At 42.3% G+C, this 20,997-nt stretch overlaps 1 protein-coding gene across 1 annotated transcript in view; it reads left to right on the forward strand.

Annotated features, from left to right (window-relative positions):
- Nucleotides 1-20,997, forward strand: part of LOC141246710 (uncharacterized) — a 76,704-nt gene that overhangs the window by 54,500 nt on the left and 1,207 nt on the right. Inside the window, exon 5 of the mRNA XM_073669139.1 lies at nucleotides 14,607-14,760. Coding sequence (XP_073525240.1) covers nucleotides 14,607-14,760 — 154 coding nt within the window. The remainder of the gene's footprint in view (nucleotides 1-14,606; nucleotides 14,761-20,997) is intronic.

A 20,997-nucleotide genomic window follows, 5' to 3' on the forward strand; every position in this document is an offset into this window, starting at 1 on the left:
AGACCACTCCTCCAGCGTGATTTGCCCCACCTCTGAATCTCGTTGGCCCAGGCTATACGTCACAACGTATTGCACCAGGGCTTGTCGGTGCTGCCACAGTCGCTGCAACATGTGCAGAGTTGAATTCCACCGGGTAGGCACATCGCATTTTAGCCGGTGAAGTGGCAGGCCCAACGACTTCTGTAGAGATGTAAGTCGCTGAGCTGCGGGATGCGAACGGCGGAAGTGAGCACACAGCGACCGTGCCCTCTGCAGAAGGCCATCTAGTCTGGGATAGTGGGCTAAAAATTGCTGGACAACCAGGTTCAACACGTGAGCCATACAAGGCACGTGTGTGACATTGCCCCGGCGAAGGGCTGCACCCAGGTTTGCAGCATTGTCGCACACGGCCTTCCCTGGTTTCAGGTCCAGTGGAGACAACCATTCATGAAATTGGTTCTCCAGAGCTGACCACAACTCCTCAGCTGTGTGACTCACATTTCCCAGACATTTCAATGTAAAAACCGCCTGATGACGTTGAGCCCTACTGCCAGCATAGTAAGGAGGTGTGCAGGATCCCTTCTGCGCAGTTAGAAAGCTTGTGGCATGACCAGACAGGCTTTGGGTGCAGGTGGAAGACCGAGAGGAGGTTGAGGAGGCAGAAGCAGTGGAGGAAAAATGACATAAAGAGGATTGACGCACAACTCGTGGGGACGGCAAGACTTGGACAGCAGCCCCTTGTCCTGCTGTCACCATAGTTACCCAGTGCCCAGTCAGCGACATGTAACGCCCCTGTCCATGCCTACTCGTCCAAGTGTCTGTGGTGAAATGCACCCTGTCACACACAGAGTTTCTCAAAGAAGCGGTGATGTTGTGTGCGACATGCTGGTGGAGCGCAGGCACACCTTTCTTTGAGAAGTAGTGCCGACTGGGCATCTGGTACTGGGGCACTGCGACGGACATAAGGTCTCGAAAATCCTCTGTGTCCACCAGGCGGAAAGGCAGCATTTCTGTAGCCAAGAGCTTGCAGATGGTGAAATTCAACCTCTTAGCTTTCTCATGGCTAGGAGGAAATGGTCTTTTACTTGTCCACATCTGAGGGACCGAGGGCTGGCTATTGTGCTTAGACGGGGTTGATAAGGGTGTCCCCGGCAAACTGCCGGTCTGTGAGGAAGATGCAGGCGGACATGTTAGGTTGCCTTGATCCAAAGGTGGTGCTATCGATGTCGGACAGCGCTCAAGACCAGCTGGTGTTACCACCTCCAAAGAAAATGATGACCTGCCAATCACGCTGGCTGTTGCGGGTAAAGAGGTGGCAGGTCTGCGCCCCAAAACAGGTGTGACTGCTGTCCCCCCAGTCACAGAGGATGAAGAGGCCGCGGATGCACAAGATATGGCAGACGGTGGTTGGCCCGGCCGGCTAGACCGCATTGTAGCACACTGAGCTTCCCACTGCAACTTATGCTTCATGTCCATGTGCCGGTTCATGCATGAAGTACTCAAACTATGTATTTTTTGGCCTCTACTTAGCTTTTGCTGACAAATGTTACAGATAACACGAGTTGGGTCATCTTTATCGATCTGAAAAAATGCCCAGGCTATGCAAGGCTTAGCACCCATGCGACCTGAAGAGCCACCACGACTTGTGGTGAGAGGCAGAGTTGTGTTTGAGGATGCAGTTGTTGACGTGCTTCCAGTACTACGTCTCTGTCCAGGAAGGCGCAACCTGACCTCGTCGTCACTAGCATCTTCCTCCACCTCCTCTGCTGACCTCATCTCTTGGCTGACTGTGGGTTGACAGTAAGTGGGATCTCCGACCTCATCATCATCACCCTGTGCGTTATCACACCCGTCGTCCTCAGAGCCAACCTGTTCCTGCCCTGACAAAAAACTAAAGTTGTCGCTCCAATCAGGTATTTGAGTCTTATCATCGTCTTCCTCATTGTCTCCACCAACAGGAGTTACAGTTTGGGAATGAGGGTCTACATTATGGTCAGAACCTTCTGCGTCTGGTCCTGGATCCGACTCATAAAGATTCTGGGCATCAGTGCAGATCATTTCCTCGTCTGGATTCACAGAAGCGCTGGAGTCGACCTCTGATTCCCAGGCTATAGTATGAGTAAACAGCTCTGCAGACTCAACCATCTGTTCTACCTCATACTCAGACGGGCAGCTGGAGATTTGGGAGCTGTGAGGAAGCAAGTGCGATTTGGGTGACACCTTTGAGGACTGGAGTATTTGTGATGTTGAAGTTGATGTGGAGGAGAGCCCACTTAAAGGAGCACTTGATATCCGTTGAAGCACCTGCTGTTTTTGTGCCTCATCTGGAATTTGTAGCGATTGGCGTGGCCGTAAGAAAGGGATCTTATCACATTGTCCGCTAAAAGAAGTAGACATTTTAGTTTGGCTGGAAGATGGTCTTTCTTCTGCACCTACCCCACGGACACAACCTTTTTTCCCCTTCCCAACACGCCTATTCCCCTTTCCACCAGCAGCAGGCCTTTTTCCACTCATTTTGGTGGTTAACTAATTCACAACTCTGGAGTTGTTTGCACAAAAAAACAATGGATGGTAACCGAGCAGAGCTGAGTGGCCAAACTGTGGTATTAGGCCAAAACTATTGGCTGGGTTAGATGCAGAAAAAAATTATTTTTAATTTGCAACCTGATGGAGGTCAGTATAGATGGACTAATAGACCAAGTCCCACACACCGCTAGAAGCCCAAATATTTTTTCAGAGCTAGATGCAGAAAAAAATTATTTTTAATTTGCAACCTGATGGAGGTCAGTATAGATGGACTAATAGACCAAGTCCCACACACCGCTAGAAGCCCAAATATTTTTTCAGAGCTAGATGCAGAAAAAAATTATTTTTAATTTGCAACCTGATGGAGGTCAGTATAGATGGACTAATAGACCAAGTCCCACACACCGCTAGAAGCCCAAATATTTTTTCAGAGCTAGATGCAGAAAAAAATTATATTCAATTTGCAACCTGCTGGAGGTCAGTATAGAAGGACTAATAGAACAAGTCCCACACACTGCTAGAAGCCCAAATATTTTTTCAGAGCTAAATGAAGAAAAAAATTATTTTTAATTTGCAACCTGATGGAGGTCAGTATAGATGGACTAATAGACCAAGTCCCACACACTGCTAGAAGCCCAAATATTTTTTCAGAGCTAGATGCAGAAAAAAATTATTTTTAATTTGCAACCTGATGGAGGTCAGTATAGATGGACTAATAGACCAAGTCCCACACACTGCTAGAAGCCCAAATATTTTTTCAGAGCTAGATGCAGAAAAAAATTATATTCAGTTTGCAACCTGATGGAGGTCAGTATAGATGGACTAATAGAATGATGCTATGCCCAAAAGATTTTACTTCACTAGGTGCAGTAAAAAAATTGGTATTCTATACACAGGTGGTATATCTTGCAACACAGATAGGCTACTCCACTGACTAACACACTCTGCAATAGGCCAAAAAGGATTAGCTTTGCTAGATTCAGCCAAATGCTGTGAAAAAAACTTGCACAGCACTGGCACAGACCTGCCTGGCAAAAACTGATAGGAACTGATGTAACCTAGTCCTGAAAAGGACTCCAATTACAATTAGTCTTTACTCCCACAATCTATCTATTTAAGAGCACAGACCTGCCTGATAAAAGTCGTAGGAAATGCTGTAACCTAGTCCTTAAAAGGACTGCAATCACAACTATTCCCTACTCCCAAGCTATCTGTATATTTGTGCGAAAATTGGCTTGAAATTAACAAGGTATAGCGCACACAGCAACAGCGGTGCCGTCTAACACGCAGCTGCAGCAGTGAGAAAATGGTGGCGACGGGGAAAATGGCTTGGTCTTATAGGGCAAGGACATGTGACATACACTGCCAATCACACATGCCCTTGCTTGTGTGAAAAAAAGCACTTCGCTCCGTGTGTGCGCTGCTGATAGGCTGACAGATTGCACCTCCCTACTGCAAATGCGGGAAAGAGAAAAAAAAATGGAGATCTTCATTGTTCCTGCAGAGATCCATCCCCTGCCCCTCCCCCCGCCCCGCTGTACACTCAAACTGCGTATTAACATTAATTTTCATCATTACTGAGAAAAAATCCAGTTATGATTTTGGTGCACGAACAGTTATCGAACATAACCTCGAACAGCCGAATTTTTCTCAAATTGTTCGTGTTCGCCGACCGGCTCGAACACCGCCCAAAACAGCTCGAATTTGAGATTGGCGAACAGTTCGAGTAGAACAACGCTCATCTCTACTGGTGAGTCACCAAAACCGTGACTCAGCAGCGATATCGTTAGCGATATCGCTATGTGAGACGGGGGCTTTACACACACATCCCCAGTGTTTAGAAGAGTAAAATAAAAATGGCCCAGTTGTCAAGGAGACACCTTTCAGCAGACAAGTCATACGCTTTTCTTGCCTGTGACACTGATTCAGGCAGTGAGTAAGAAGCCACATTCCTCTTTTTTTTTTTCTTCCTCCTTCTCCTCATCTAGGAAGGAGGTACCCCCACTAAGATGCCCTAGGACTGAGGCAACCCCTTCAGCAATTGATCCTATTTGATCTCCATCCCCAGAAAATTATAGTTAGGTCCAGAAATATTTGAACAGTGACACAAGTTTTGGCATTTTAGCTGTTTACCAAAATATATTCAGGATACAGATATATAAAAATAAGGGCTTAAATTGCAGACTCTCGGCTTTAATTTGAGGGTATTCACATCCTAATTGGTTTAAGGGTTTAGGAATTACAGTTCTTTAATATGTAGCTGCCTGTGTTTAAAGAGGCCAAAAGTAATTTGACAGTTATCTCAAAAGCTCATTAATGGGCTGCATGGGCTATTCCCTCTATGATCCATCATCAGTTTAGCATGTAAAGGTCTGGAGCTGATTCCAGGTGTTGCATTTGTATTTTGAACCTGTTGCTGTGAACCCACAACATGCGGTCAAAGGAGCTCTCAATGGAAGAGAAACAAACCATCATTAGCCTGAAAAAAAGAAGAATTCCATCAAATACAGTAGATAGCAGAAATATTAGGAGTGGCCAAAGCAACAGTTTGGTACATTCTGCAAAAAAAGAGCGCACTAGTGAGCTTGGGAACTCAAAAAGGCCTGGAAGTCCACGGAAGGCAGCATTGGTGGATGATTACAGAATCCTTTCTATGGTGAAGTAAAACCACTTCACAACATCTACCCAAGTGAAGAACACTCTCCAGAGCGTAGGTGTTTCAGTATTTGAGTCTATCATAAAGAGAAGACTTCATGAGAGCAAATACACCGGTTTCACCACAAGGTGCAAACCATTTATCATCCTCAAAAATAGAAAAGCCAGATTGGACTTTGCCAAAAAAAAACATTCTTTGGACAGATGAAAGTAAGATCAACCTGTACCAAAATGATGGGAAGATGAAAGTATGAAGGCTTGGAACGGCTCATGATCCAAAACACACCACATCCTTTGTAAAACATGGTGGAGGCAGTGTGATGGTATTTACATGCATGTCTTCCAATGGCACTGGGTCACTAGTGTTTATTGATGATGTCACTGAAGACAGAAGTCTCTTTCCTCATGTGCAGGCATCGCAGGACCTTGGGTATCCATGGTTACGTCCACTGATAAAGTGACAGTTAGTTAGCTACCTGCTAGTGGTCATAACCGTGGATACCTAAGGTCCAGCATTGCTTGCACATGAGCTAAGTGGCATAGTGAATCAAAAATACTATACTACATTTCTAATTGGAGGTATTTGCTAATATTATTATTATTACACCTACTAAATATTGGGATAGGACATTGGAGATGGGAATACCCTTTTAAGACAAAACTTAAGACAGAAGGCCCCCAAAAAAGTAACAACTGAAGTCAGCTACAGTAAATGCCTGGCAAAGCATCACAAAGGAGGAAACTCAGCATTTGGTGACATCCATGGCTTCCAGACTTCAGGCTGTCATTGCCTGCAAAGGATTCTCTACAAAGTATTAACAATGAACATTTTATTTATGGTAAAGTTAATTTATCCAATTACTTTTGAGCCCCTGAAATGAGGAGGCTTTGTAGAAAAATGGTTGCAGTTCCTAAACTTTTCACAGGATATTTTTGTTCAATGCCTTTAATTAAACCTCAAAGTCTACACTTCAATTAGTTGTTTCATTTTAAATTAAAAATAGTGGTATTCAGAGCAAAAATCATGAAGATTTGGTCACTGTCCAAATATTTCTGGACCTAACTGTATGAGCCTCTTATTCCAGATTTCATGAGCTGCTCATAAATCCAATTTGACACTGCTGGCCTCACTGAAATTGACTTTTTCAAAGTCTTCTTCACTGACGATATAATAAATCTTATGGTGGCTAAGAAAAATGTATATTCCCATCAATTTTTTACCCAAAATCACATGTCGTCATTTGCAAGATGGAACCCTCTATTTGCAGCAAAAATTATGCATTTTGGGGCATTGTGCTGCATGAAAAAAAAAAGATTTTGCAATACTGGAGTACTGGTATTTTGTACAGCACACCAGGTTTCCGTATGGCAATGACAAGGACATGATATGAAGCAATCCAAAAATGTTTTCATTATTATGATAATGCGCAGTGTCCGCCCCAAGACAAGCTCAAATTTGATCGTCTATACAAAATTCGGCCAGTAACTGACCACTTCAGTTGAAAAGTGGCTGAGGTGAACAACCCCTCAAATGGACATCGATACAGAGGAATATCTGGTTCATTTCAAAGGGAGGCTAAAAATTCCAACAATACTTGCCCAGTAAGAGGGCAAAGTACTGAATTAAAATATACAAGCCGTGCTATAACACAGGGTACACCCCTAGATTTAGAGTTTATGAAGGGAGGGACAACCGGATTCAACCTTCTGAATGCTCCTCTGTCATGGGAGTGAATGGGAAAATTGTGTGGGAATTGGTGCACCCAATTATGGATCAGGGATATCACCTCATTGATAACTTCTACACCAGCATCCCACTCTTCAAGTCCCTCTCTGCCAGAGGTACTGTTGCATGCGGCACCAAGTGAAAAATCAGAGAGGTCTCCCTAAACCACTTATTGGGCAGCTGCTTAGAAAGAATGAGAGCAGAGCCCAATGTAGCGATAACATGCTGGTGGTCATGTACAAGGACAACAGGGATGTCCTTATCTTGACCACAATACACCATGACAACAGCTCCTCTGTCACTGTCCAAGGTACCACAACATAAAATGCAGATCAAAAGTTAGGACACACCTTCTCATTTAAAGATTTTTGTGTATTTTCATGACTTTGAAAATTGTACATTCACACTGAAGGCATCAAAACTATGAATTAACACATGTGGAATTATATACTTAACAAAAAAGTGTGAAACAACTGAAAATATGTCTTATATTCTAAGTTATTCAAAGTAGCCACCTTTTGCTTTGATGACTGCTTTGCACACTCTTGGCATTCTCTTGATGAGCTTCAAGAAGTAGTCACCGGAAATGGTTTTCACTTCACAGGTCTGCCCAGGCAGGTTTAATAAGTGGGATTTCTTGCCTTATAAATGAGGTTGGGACCATCAGTTGTGTTGTGCAAAAGTCTGGTGGATACACAGCGGATAGTCCTACTGAATAGACTGTTAGAATTTCTATTATGGCAAGAAAAAAGCAGCTAAGTAAAGAAAAACGAGTGGCCATCATTACTTTAAGAAATGAAGGTCAGTCAGTGCGAAAAATGGGCAAACTTTGAAAGTGTCCCCAAGTGCAGTTGCAAAAACCATCAAGCGCTACAAAGAAACTGGCTCACATGAGGACTGCCCCAGGAAAGGAAGACCAAGAGTCACCTCTGCTTCTGAGGATAAGTTTATCCTAGTCACCAGCCTCAGAAATCGCAGGTTAACAGCAGCTCAGATTAGAGACCAGGTCAATGCCACACAGAGTTCTAGCAGCAGACACATCTCTACAACAACTGTTAAGAGGAGACTTTGTGCAGCAGGCCTTCATGGTAAAATAGCTGCTAGGAAACCACTGCTTAGGACAGGAAACAAGCAGAAGAGACTTGTTTGGGCTAAAGAACACAAGGAATGGACATTAGACCAGTGGAAATCTGTGCTTTGGTCTCATGAGTCCAAATTTGAGATCTTTGGTTCCAACCACTGTGTCTTTGTGCGGCGCAGAAAAGGTGAACGGATGGACTCTACATGCCTGGTTCCCACCGTGAAGCATGGAGGAGGAGGTGTGATGTTGTGGGGTGCTTTGCTGGTGACACTGTTGGGGATTTATTCAAAATTGAAGGCATACTGAACCAGCATGGCTACCACAGCATCTTGCAGCGGCATTCTATTCCATCCGATTTGCGTTTAGTTGGACCATCATTTATTTTTCAACAGGACAATGACCCCAAACACACCTCCAGGCTGTGTAAGGGCTATTTGACCAAGAGGGAGAGTGATGGGGTGCTACGCCAGATGACCTGGCCTCCACAGTCACCAGACCAATCAAGATGGTTTGGGGTGAGCTGGACCGCAGAGTGAAGGCAAAAGGGCCAACAAGTGCTAAGCATCTCTGGGAACTCCTTCAAGATTGTTGGAAGACCATTTCCGGTGACTACCTCTTGAAGCTCAAGAGAATGCCAAGAGTGTGCAAAGCAGTCATCAAAGCAAAATGTGGCTACTTTGAAGAACCTAGAATATAAGACATATTTTCAGTTGTTTCACACTTTTTTTGTTAAGTATATAATTCCACATATGTTAATTCATAGTTTTGATGCCTTCAGTGTGAATGTACAATTTTCATAGTCATGAAAATACAGAAAAATCTTTAAATGAGAAGGTGTGTCCAAACTTTTGGTCTGTACTGTAATTCCCAAGCCAGATTGTAGCCTGGATTATAATAAATTCATGAGGGGTGTAGTTTGCCCAGACCAGGTCCTGAAACCATACAGTGCTATGCAAAAAGAAAAAGTATGGTACAAAAAGCTGGCCGTGCACACCGTACAGATGGCACTGTTCAATGCTTTAGTGCTGTTTTGATGTGCAGGCAATACGGTAGCCTTCCTTCAGTTTCAAGGCCTAATGTTTGGCATCAGGAAGGTGAGGGTCATTACTTCTGAAACTCAATGTGCCAGTATTGTTTCAGGGAAACATTTTCCCGATAAGGTTTCCCAAACTGCAAGAAAGGGAAGAACATAGAAAAGGTGCAGAGTATACGAATGAACCCAATTTACCATTGTGAAACCTGCCCTGAGAAACCTGTCCTTTGCATTAAGAAATGCTTCAAAACGTACCACACATCTATGAATTGTTAAAATTTGGTTTTATCTTGTTAACACAATACCCTTTTATAGCTTGATGTACTCTGCACAACTTACACATACCACCGCATTATAAATTCATACACCAGTAAAACCACAAGCTAATATTATTATTATTATTCCCCTAGATGGATGTCTTAGGGGTGTAGTTTCCAAAATTGGGTCACTTGTGGTGGATTTCTGCTGTTTTGGCATGTCAAGGGCTCTTCAAATGCATCATGCCATCCGCAATCTTTTTCAGCCAAAATTGTGCTCCAAAATTCAAATAGAACGCCTTCCCTTCCAAGCACTGCCGCATGCATAAACATTAATTTCTGACCATATATGAGGTATCGTCATGCTCAGCAGAAATTGCACAACATTAAGGGGTCTGTCTTCTCTTGATACCCTTATGAAAATGAAAAACTTGGGGCTCAAGTAACATTTTTGTGAAAATGACGAAATTTTTCATTTTCAAGTCCTAATGTTTTAAAATTCTGTGAAGTACCTGTCGGTTCAATATGGTCACCACACTCCTAGATAAATTTCAAAATGAGATCCAAAGTTGGGGGTTTCCGCTGTTTTGGCACCTCAAAGGCTCTGCAAATGCAACATGGCATCTGCAGGCTACTCCATCAAAATCTGCACTACAAAACATCGTTCCTTCCTTTCAGAGTTCAGCAGTGTGCGCAAACAGTAGTTTCCCACCACATATGAGGTATTGATGTGCTTAGGAGAAATTGTACAACAAATTTTGTGGTCCATTTTCTGCTGCTTCCCTTGTGAATATAAAAAATTTGAGGCTAAAGCAACATTTTTGTGGGAAAAATAAAATTTTTAATTTTCACGGCTCAACGTTAAAAAATTCTTTGAAGCACCTGTGGGTTGAAGATGCACACCACACCTCTAGATAAATTCCTTGAGGGATGTATTTTCCAAAATGGCATAAATTGTGGGGGGGGTTCTACTGTTTAGGCACTTCGGGGGCTCTGCAAACACCTCAAGGTGTACACTATCTATGCCAGCCAATTTTGCGCTCCAAAAGTCAAATGATGCTCCTTCCCATCCGAGCCCTGTCATGCATCCAAACAGTAGTTTTCCACCACATATGGAGTATCAGCGTACTCGGGAGAAACTGCACAAGAAATGTTTGGGTCCATTTTCTTCTGTTACCCTTGTGAAAAGCAACATTTTTGTGGAAAAATTTAAAAATTTTATTTTTTCCTTCCACATTGCTTTAATACCTATGAAGCACCTTAAGAGTTAATAAGCTTCTTTAATGTGGTTTTGAACACTTTGAAAGGTGCAGTTTTTAAAATGGTATCACTTTTTGGTATTTTCTGTCACATAGGCCCCTCAAAGTCATTTCAAATGTGATACGGTCCCCTAAAAAATTGGTTTTGTAAATTTTGTTGAAAAAATTAAAAATTGCTGATAAACTGATCTCTTCTAACTTCATAACAAATAAAAATGATGGTTAAGAAATTATGCTAATGTTTTAAAGTTTGAAAATAACATTATATAGACCCAGACAACCCCTTTAAAGGGACTCTGCCACCCCAAAATCCATGTTAAATGGGGTGACGGACTTGTACTGCTACTGGTACAGTAAGGGGCATACATAGAAATCATTTGGTCCCATAGCAGAAGTTTTAATTGCGACCCCGTCTTCCCCCAAGAAAGATGAATAATAATAATTGTCAGGGTCACAGAAGAGCATATCTCATGACTCTGTAGCCTTTAGAAAGTAATTTTCCTCCTGTTGAAGTCCTGGATTCCTTTTTCATTGCCCCCATAAAGTATGTTGTCAACAAAAGTGCCCCCCAAACACAGTATGACACCCCCATGGTGAATTCCTCCACATTAGCCTCCACATGCACAGTATAATGACCCTAATGTACCTCACCTAAATTCCCAAGGCAAAGTATGGTGAGCCTAACACAGTATGATCCCCCAACTGTGAACCCCACACAGCCCTCCATGCCGTATAGTGGACCTGCATACAGTATAATGGCCCCACACCTCTCCACACTGTATGATGGCCCCCACTCCTCCAAACAGTATATTGGCCCCCACACAGTATGATGAACCCCACACAAACCTTCACACTGTATAATTGCTTGTATACAGTATACTGGCCACCACATAGCTCTCCATATATTATAATGGCCCCACATAGCCTTCCATATAGTACATTGCACCCCATATAGTCCGCCATATAGTATAATGCGCACCCTCAAATGCTCCATATAGCATAATGCACTCTCCATGGTACTCCCTAGAATATAATGCACTCCCCATGGTCCTCCATACAATAGAATGCACTCCCCATGGTCCTCCATATAATATAATGCACTCCCCCATGGTTCTCCATACAATATAATGCACTCCCCATGGTCCTTCATATAATATAATGCACTCTCCATGGTCCTCCATTTAATATAATGCTCTCCCCATGGTCCTCCATACAATATAATTCACTCCCCCATAGTCCTCCATACAATATAATGCACTCCCCATGATCCTCCATACAATTTAATGCACTCCCCATGGTCCTCCTTACAATATAATGTACTACCCATGGTCACCCTTACAATATAATGCACTCCCCGTGGTCCTCTATACAATATAATGCACTCCCTATGGTCCTAATACAATATAATGCACTCCCCATGGTCCTCCATAGAATATAATGTACCCCCTATGGTCCTAATACAATATAATGCACTTCCCGTGGTCCTCCATACAATATAATGCACTCCCTATGGTCCTAATACAATATAATGAACTCACTGTGGTCCTCCATACAATATAATGCACTCCCTATGGTCCTAATGTAACATCCCTAGCGGCATGCTTGAATGGCTTACCACCTTTTACCATGCAAGACCGCAAGCTTACCTATCAGGCCAGGCTGCACACTTTGTCCCACTACCTGCTGTTTGTATGTCTCTTGTCTGCTGGCTTAGGGCGGCGGCACTGTTACTTCTTGATTCTTAAAGTTACAGTGTGCGCAGTCCTAATGCGTCCCCAGCCTATTGCTGTGAGTCACTGGATGCTTAAACCCCCTCCACCCAGTAGGAGGTGCCTGAGCAACACTTTCCATCTGTGTTTCTTGCAACTTACTTGCCAGGTCCTGTCCTGTATCTAGTCTGTTTCTGCCACCCTGGGGGCTGTATACCCAGGTCTGTTACCTGTACCTGTGACTTTAGTCAGTTTCCGCCACCCTGGGGGCTGAGTTCCCAGGCTCATTCCTGTATCTTGTTCCTGGTTCAGATCCTGTCTGAACAGTGTCCTAGTCCGTTACCTGTTTGTCTCTATGTCTGTTCTTTCCCCTTTTCCTGCAGTATCTGAACCTGCACCTAACTCCAACTCGTTGTCTCTGTACTTCTGTTTGTGAGTTTTGTGTCCACTCACTACTTCATTGCAAGTAGCTTGTGTGTATCTGGTTCTGCTCTTTCTGTTTCTCTGCCTCCGTATCTAACTCCTGTGTTCCAGCTATCTTCTTGTGTTTTCCAGTCTGTTCCATGTGAACAGAGCCCTGTCCTGTCTACCGCATCTGCGGGTTTTGCTTTGCTCTGCTTGTTCACCGCACCTGCGGTTTTGCTCTGCTCTGCTTGTTCACCGCTCCTGCGGGTTTTGCTCTGCTTTGCTTGTTCACCGCATCTGCCGTTTTGCTTTGCTCTGCTTGTTCACTGCATCTGCGGGTTTTGCTCTTCTTTGCTTGTTCACCGCATCTGCGGTTTTACACTGCTCTGCTTGTTCACCGCATCTGCGGGTTTTGCTTTGCTCTGCTTGTTTACTGCACCTGCAGTTTTGCTTGGCTCTGCTTGTTCACCGCATCGGCAGGTTTTGCTTTGCTCTGCTTGTTTACCGCACCTGTGGCTTTGCTCTGCTCTGCTTGTTTACCGCACCTGCGGGTTTTGCTCTGCTCTGCGTGTCTACCGCACTTGCGGGTATTGCTCTGCTCCGCTTGTCTACCACACTTGCGGGTTTTTGCTTTGCACTGCTTGTCTACAGCACCTGGGGGTTTTGCTCCGCTCTGCTTGTCTACCGCACCTGCGTCTCCCTTCCTGTATCCCAGTCTGTACTGGTCCCTATCCTGCCTACGTTCCTATCTGCCATTACCCACCTGTCTGCATGCCAGCCGTGCCGGCCAGTGCCCACCTATCTGCATACCAGTTGTGCCTGTCAATATCCACCTGTCTGCATACCAGCCGTGCCTGCCAGTACCCACCTGTCAATATGCCAGTCTAACCTGCCTGATCCTGCACTCCTCGGTTCATGGTTCAGTGAGATCACTAATCACGCTCACGTCAGTCAGTCCGGGTGCGAGCGTAACACCTAATACAATATAATGCACTCACTGTGGTCCTCCATACAATATAATGCACCCCCATGGTCGTCCATAGAATATAATGCACTCCCCATATTCCTCCATACAATATAATGCAATCCCCATGGTCCTCCATACAATATGGTGCACTCCCTATGGTCCTCCATACAATATAATGCACTCCCCATGGTCCTCCATACAATAGAATGCACTCCCCATGGTCCTAATACAATGTAATGCACTCCCCATGGTCCTCCATACAATATAATGTACCCCCATGGTCATCCATACAATATAATGCACTCCCCATGGTCTTCCATACAATATAATGCAATTCCCATGGTCCTCCATACAATATAATGCACCCCCATGGTCATCCATGCAATATAATGCACTCCCCATGGTCCTCCATACAATATAATGCAATCCCCATTGTCCTCCATACAATATAATGCACCCCCATGGACATCCATACAATATAATGCACTCCCCATGGTCCTCCATACAATATAATGCAATCCCCATGGTCCTCCATACAATATAATGCTGAGCAATCACTTTCTGAATGCTGCCGCCCTCCACATGCGATCTCCTCCCTGTCTCCTTTCTTCTGACGCTGCTGGCTAAACTTCGGGGTGGATTAGTCCAGCCAGCACATATTCTGATACATCTAACTCCAATGTTTGTGTGAAGTAAAGTTTATAGCAGATATTCCTTTTGTTGCAGCTGAAGACTAATATGTGACATTTTAAATGATGTGAGACCTTTTATTCTAAAAGTCACAAAAACAGAAAAAAAAAATTTTGCATTAAAAACATCAATGAATTCCACCAGATTAAAGAGAAGGGCAAGTAACAGCAAACAATGAATCAGGCCCATTGTCTATTTTGTTCTTCATTCTGTTTTCTAAACCTGAGCATCTTTTACTCTGAACAATCTTCGTATATCTGATGTAAGGTTCTTGTGAATGTTCCTAACTTCAGCATATATTTCTGTCTTTCTTATACAGCTGTCCAACAAGCAATGCTACAATTTTTGCAAATATTATATCAAATGGAAACTCTTCAGAGACACGAATCCAATTTCGCTCATTTCAGTTTCAAGGATATGATGATTTGTTCATTTTCTGTGATGTAACCGTTTGCACAGGAAATTGCAGTATGGTAAGTAACATAAATGGAAAAGTTACGTTAAACAGCGGCAACATAATGTTAGGATTTAAAAATTGTTGTGAAAAACTAAATGTATTTTCCCTAGAGAATAAAAAGGATGAGTGGAATATCGTATCTTTAATTTAGAGTTGAACAAAAAAAATTGCAGGACCCTAGTCCAGCGGTCATGTCGGTGGTCCGTGGTATGCTGGATCAGAGCTCCTCCTAATTATCAGCATCCCTGGCGCCCTTCTAATCAATACACCCAGTATGACATCATCATTGCAGCAAGCCGCAGGCATGACATCATGCTGAGCCTACTAATCAGAAAAGGCATCTTGTCACTGAATCTTATTTTCCAATTGCAAGCCCAAACCTGGAAAAGTTTGAGAATTTGTTCTTACATCACAATGGGAGCAGTATCTTCTACATACAATTCATTTGTATTTAAATGAATTGTCCACTTAATATAAATAATTGTTTAAAGGGAATCTGTCACTGACATTAAGATCCATTTTCCTAAACCACATATATGAGCATGCAGGTCTTAGAATTGTTAACACAGCGAAACTTTTATATCTTCTGTCTTTCGCTGCATTCCTGAGTCAATAGAATTGTCACTCACATGCAAATGAGGCATTCAAGGGGTTTTCCTACGAGCAAAGGTTAATTTTAAATATTTCTGTGTCTGAACATGTACAGAATATTCCACAGCTCCTGGGCAGGGAGGGAAGCAAAAGACAATACAGACATTACAGCAGGGAATTGCAGAGGATTCATTTTGTGAGGTAAAACATTTCACTGCCTTTTTTTAAACAATATTTTACCTCACAAAATGAATCCTCTGCGACACCCCTGCGGTAATGTCTGTATACTCTTCTGCTTCCTCCCTGCCCAGGAGATGTGGTATGATCACACCATGTTCCGTACACGGTCAGACACAGACAATTTTGAAAATGAACTTTTGTTCGTGGGAAAACCCCTTTAAATGCTCTAGATGTGATTGAGCAGCTAACAAGTCTCTGCCTCTCAGGGATGTTTCCCCAGCCAGCACCACAATCATTAGCTTGATTGATGGCTCACTGTCTATGTGACATCATGTACCAGGCAAGGATAATTATCGGATGGTGAACTATCAATCAAGCTAAAGAGGCTGGTGCTGGGCGGGGAAATAACCTATGGAGGCAGAGGATTCTTAGGTGCTCTGTCACATCAGAGTCCTGGATGATTATTTGTCTAAGGCCACGGCCCCACTATCAGTATTTGGTCAGTATTCAGTCAGTATTTTTTCTCAGGAGTGGGTGATGGTGACCTGTTTCTGTTATATCTTTTCTCTGATTGTTCCTCACCTGGCTTTGGCTCCCACTGAGAAAAAATACTGGCCAAATACTGATCAAATACTGACAGTAGGGCCAGGGTCTAAGAATTAAAATGCTAAGTACTCAGGAATGCAGCAACAGATAAACTATATACAGTTATATAAAAAAAGTTTGGACACCCCTATTAATCTTAAGCTTAATGTTTTATAAAAATTGTTGTTTTTGCAACAGCTATTTCAGTTTGATATATGTGATAACTGTTGGACACAGCAATGTTTCTGCCTTGAAATGAGGTTTATTGTACTAACAGAAAATGTGCAATCTGCATTCAAACAAAATTTGACAGGTGCATAAGTATGGGCACCCTTATCATTTTCTTGTTTTAAATACTCCTACCTACTTTTTACTGACTTACTAAAGCACTTTTTTTGGTTTTGTAACCTCATTGAGCTTTGAACTTCATAGCCAGGTGTAAGCAATCATGAGAAAAGCTACTTAAAGTGGCCACTTGCAAGTTGTTCTCCTGTTTGAATCTCCTCTGAAGAGTGGCATCATGGGCTCCTCAAAACAACTGTCAAATGATCTGAAAACAAAGATTATTCAACATAGTTGTTCAGGGGAAGGATACAAAAAGCTGTCTCAGAGATTTAACCTGTCAGTTTAAACTGTGAGGAACATGGAAGAACACAGGGACAGTTCTTGTTAAGGCCAGAAGTGGCAGGCCAAGAGAAACATCAGAAAGGCAGAGAAGAAGAATGGTGAGATCAGTCAAGGACAATCCTCAGACCACCTCCAGAGAGCTGCAGCATCAACTTGCTGCAGATGGTGTCACTGTGCATCGGTCAACTATACAACGCACTTTGCACAAGGAGAAGCTGTATGGGAGAGTGATGCGAAAGAAGCCGTTTCTGCAAGCACGCCACAAACCGAGTCGGCTGAGGTTTGCGAAAGCACATTTGGGGAAGCCAATTTCTTTTTGGAAGAAGGTCCTGTGTACTGATGAAACCAAGATTGAGTTGTTTGGTCATACAAAAAGGCGTTATGCATGGCAGCATAAAAACACAGCATTCCAAGAAAAACACTTGCTACCCACAGTAAGATTTGGTGGAGGTTCCATCATGCTTTGGGGCTGTGTGGCCAATGCCGGCACCGGGAATCTTGTTAAAGTTGAGGGACGCATGGATTCCACTCAGTATCAGCAGATTCTTGACAATAATGTTCAAGAATCAGTGATAAAGTTGAAGTTACGCAGGGGATGGATCTTTCAGCAAGACAATGATCCAAAACACCGCTCCATATCTACTTAGGCATTCATGCAGAGGAACAATTACAATGTTCTGGAATGGCCATTCCAGTCCCCAGACCTGAATATCATTGAACATCTGTGGGATCATTTGAAGAGGGCTGTCCATGCTCGGCGTCCATCAAACTTAACTGAACTGGAATTGTTTTGTAAAGAGGAATGGTCAAAAATACCTTCATCCAGGATCCAGGAACTCATTAAAAGCTTCAGGAAGTGACTAGAGGCTGTTATTTTTGCAAAAGGAGGATCTACTAAATATTAATGTCACTTTTCTGGTGAGGTGCCCATACTTATGCACCTGTCAAATTTTGTTTGAATGCAGATTGCACATTTTCTGTTAGTACAATAAACCTCATTTCAAGGCAGAAACATTACTGTGCCCAACAGTTATTACATATATCAAACTGAAATAGCGGTTGCAAAAACACCAATTTTTATAAAACATTAAGCTTAAGATTAATAGGGGTGCCCAAACTTTTTCATATAAATGTAAATGTGTCATTTTATCATTAATTTATATTACCTGGACAACCTCTTTTACACATCAAAAGCAAAGTTTTATGCTACTATCAGTACATTATGTTGCATCCACATTGATATTACCTGCTGATAAGTTCATATTACCTGTAATTACCTACATAATTACCTAGATAAGGCAAGGACTTATATCTGTACTGCTGGCTCAGCTGGTCAGGAAGAATATCTAGGGTTCACTGTTTTAGAATAAAATAAATTACACATTTCTCACATATGAGGACCATCAACAAAGAACAGTGGCATAGCATGAATTGTTAGCTCTAGGGGGAAGGCAGGAATTTTGCACCCCTAACCCATGGACCATTAACACTCTAAGGCTACATTCCCTCAATGAGTTTTTGGTTATTTTTTTTACATGGCGTATTTTCGAAAAAATGCAAGTAACCTAATTTACTTAATAGGTACAAAAATGCTGCAGAAAATCTGCAACATCAAAAACTCACCAAAAGCTCATTGTGGGAACGTAGCCTTAGAGTCCCTTACACCAGTCCGATATTTAAACTCCTTATTTCCCAAAGCACATGGATTGTATTTTAAGGAAATACTGATGTAATTAAAGCAAGGCTACGTTTACAGTTCCCTGCATTCAGTTTGTCTGTTCCATTTAGAGGAAAAAATGGAATTATTGTTCAAAAGTATCCATTTGTATAACTTATGTAAATAGAAACAGACGGGCCCCATTTATTATTTTTGGGGTTCGTTTGGGTTTAGTGTTGCTCTAATTTTCAGAATGGAAGAAAAAATTCTGTATGTAAGACTCTTTTTTTTTCTCTTCCAAACAATGGACACAAAATGGAACCCAGAGGAACCCCATAATAATCAGTGGGGGGCCGTCTGCTTTCATTAGCATCAGTTATGCAACAGATCCTTTTTACTCAAGAATTCTGGTCCTCTAAATAAAACTGAGTATGGATTATCATCCCTGTCTCCTGCCCAACACCTCCCTACCCATATTTCTAATCATCTAGGTTTTCCTGCCCTGCAGCCTGCCAGCATAGATTGGAATGCAGATCATAGCAATCATTGGCTGAACAGCACATGAATACTCAGGGTAGAATATTCCCTCGATTGAGTATATTGCTACTGCCTATCTCAATGTGTCCTCAGAATAGTGCTCGCTGCCCCATTTAATATGATTTACAGTCTTCATTCTTAGGACCTGATTCATAGCTGCATTTGCACCTTTATTTGTCTAGGTTTTGGTTTAATTTTTGTCTATTAATTTAATTAAGTCTATTTTATATGTCTATGCTTATTTTTTATGATCATCATTGTGGACGGCATTTGGGGTTTTCAAATATTTTCATCTTATTTATCAATTGTGAATTTTAAAAAAAAGTTGCAACATTTTTTTTAACAAAAATACTCCAGTCCCCTCCTGATGTTTTTTTTCATTTACTCCTGTAATTTTTGCAGACATTTTGCATAATTTTTGCAAAACATTGTGCTACGAAGTTGCAAAAAATAGTTAGAAACAAAAATAAAGTGTATTTTTTGATTTTGCACAAAGTTCTTGAACCGCATGATAAAACGAATACAAGGCAGAAAAAGAAAAGTGGCATAAAAAAATGCACATGATGAATTGGGCCCATAGTCTTTATTCACTAAGACCTGCACAGACTATCATCCAGTATCTCTGTTGCAGCCTATAGTAACTAGTATTATCATATCGAACACTTGGTCATGTTAGACGCTGCCTATGCAGAACGCTGCAGCTGATGACAAAGTCAGTAGTCATGAGCGAGCATGCTCGTTACTCGGTTTTTTGGAGCATGCTCGGGTGTGGATACAGTAGCGGGCGTGCTCGAGTCAAATGCTCCTGTACCCGCTGCCTCATGTTTCGTGACTGTTACACAGCGGCAAAACATGCAGAAAATGCCCGTGTATGTTGGGCATTCCCAGTATGTTTTGTGGCTGTGTAACATCTACAAGACATGAGGCTGCGAGTACAAGAGCATTTGACTCGAGCATGCCCGCTACTGTATCCACTTCCGAGCATGCTCAGAAAACCCAAGTAACGAGCATGCTCGCTCATCACTAAAAGTCATCTCTACTGTTGTGCTCTTCGTATGTATTGCAGAGGGCAGCGAGCGGCTTCTTTATTCTGAATTAAGCTAGCGCTTGCTAGGCGCCTGGCACTCACTGCTCTTGTGTGCTGCAAGTAGAAACAGCGCTTGCCACTCAGTGAAGATTCCCTAGAGGTTGGACCTGCCATCCTGAATCATGCTGACCCCAAATTGTGCCCCTGCATAGAAATTGCCACTAGAGGAAGCCACCCACACTCACTCCCATTGTATTTTGTATTTTTTAATAAATCCATACCCTGCATACATCGCAAATAAATGAATCTGAATAATTACATAAAACTACATACGGATGGTAAATCTAACCATATCCCTTTTCTCATTTAAGCAATGTACCGAAGACTCTTCCAGCACAAATATTGGAGTTGGGCTTTCGGGTAAGTGGTGACACCAATAAAGCTACTTATTTATGTGATCTCTGATCTGTGCACTGATCTGATTGTACGTGTCCGCTTATATAAAATAAACTTCAATATTCTCTTATAGCTCCTTCATTCACACATTTTTATCTGAATTGAAAAAAAAAGTATAACAATTTACAGAAATATTGGTAACAAATCTGTCACATGTAAATACATACTTGGGCTAAAGTATTTTTGATAATAAGAATAACAGTGCAGAGTGCCAAGATAAACCTGGGAAAGCTTGACAGACCCTAACAATAGAAGTGTTAATAGAGTCTTACATATTCAAAGATAAGACGGTAGAATAAGGCTTCCTTCATGCAGTTTTTCTTTCTTTTGGGACCCAAAAACACTCCAAATGAAAGCTCTCCACTGTTTTATTTTAATTATTTTATTTAGATTTTTTGCTGCAAAAAATACGCCGTGAAGCATCCGAGGTTTTCCTAGGCGTATCCACTTTTATACTATCTTTTCGTGAGGTTTTTTACATGCATTTTTATCACATTTTTTCGGCTGCAGTTTTCAGCTCTTTTTGGTATGTCATTTTTTAGCTGATAATTTCTTTGTTTTGGAAACGTCATGCTTGCTTCGTAATCTGATTG

The sequence above is a fragment of the Phyllobates terribilis genome, unplaced genomic scaffold (genome assembly GCF_046119375.1).
Source record: "Phyllobates terribilis strain yellow unplaced genomic scaffold, ASM4611937v1 Scaffold_2__4_contigs__length_985480577, whole genome shotgun sequence".
NCBI classification, from domain to species: domain Eukaryota; kingdom Metazoa; phylum Chordata; class Amphibia; order Anura; family Dendrobatidae; genus Phyllobates; species Phyllobates terribilis.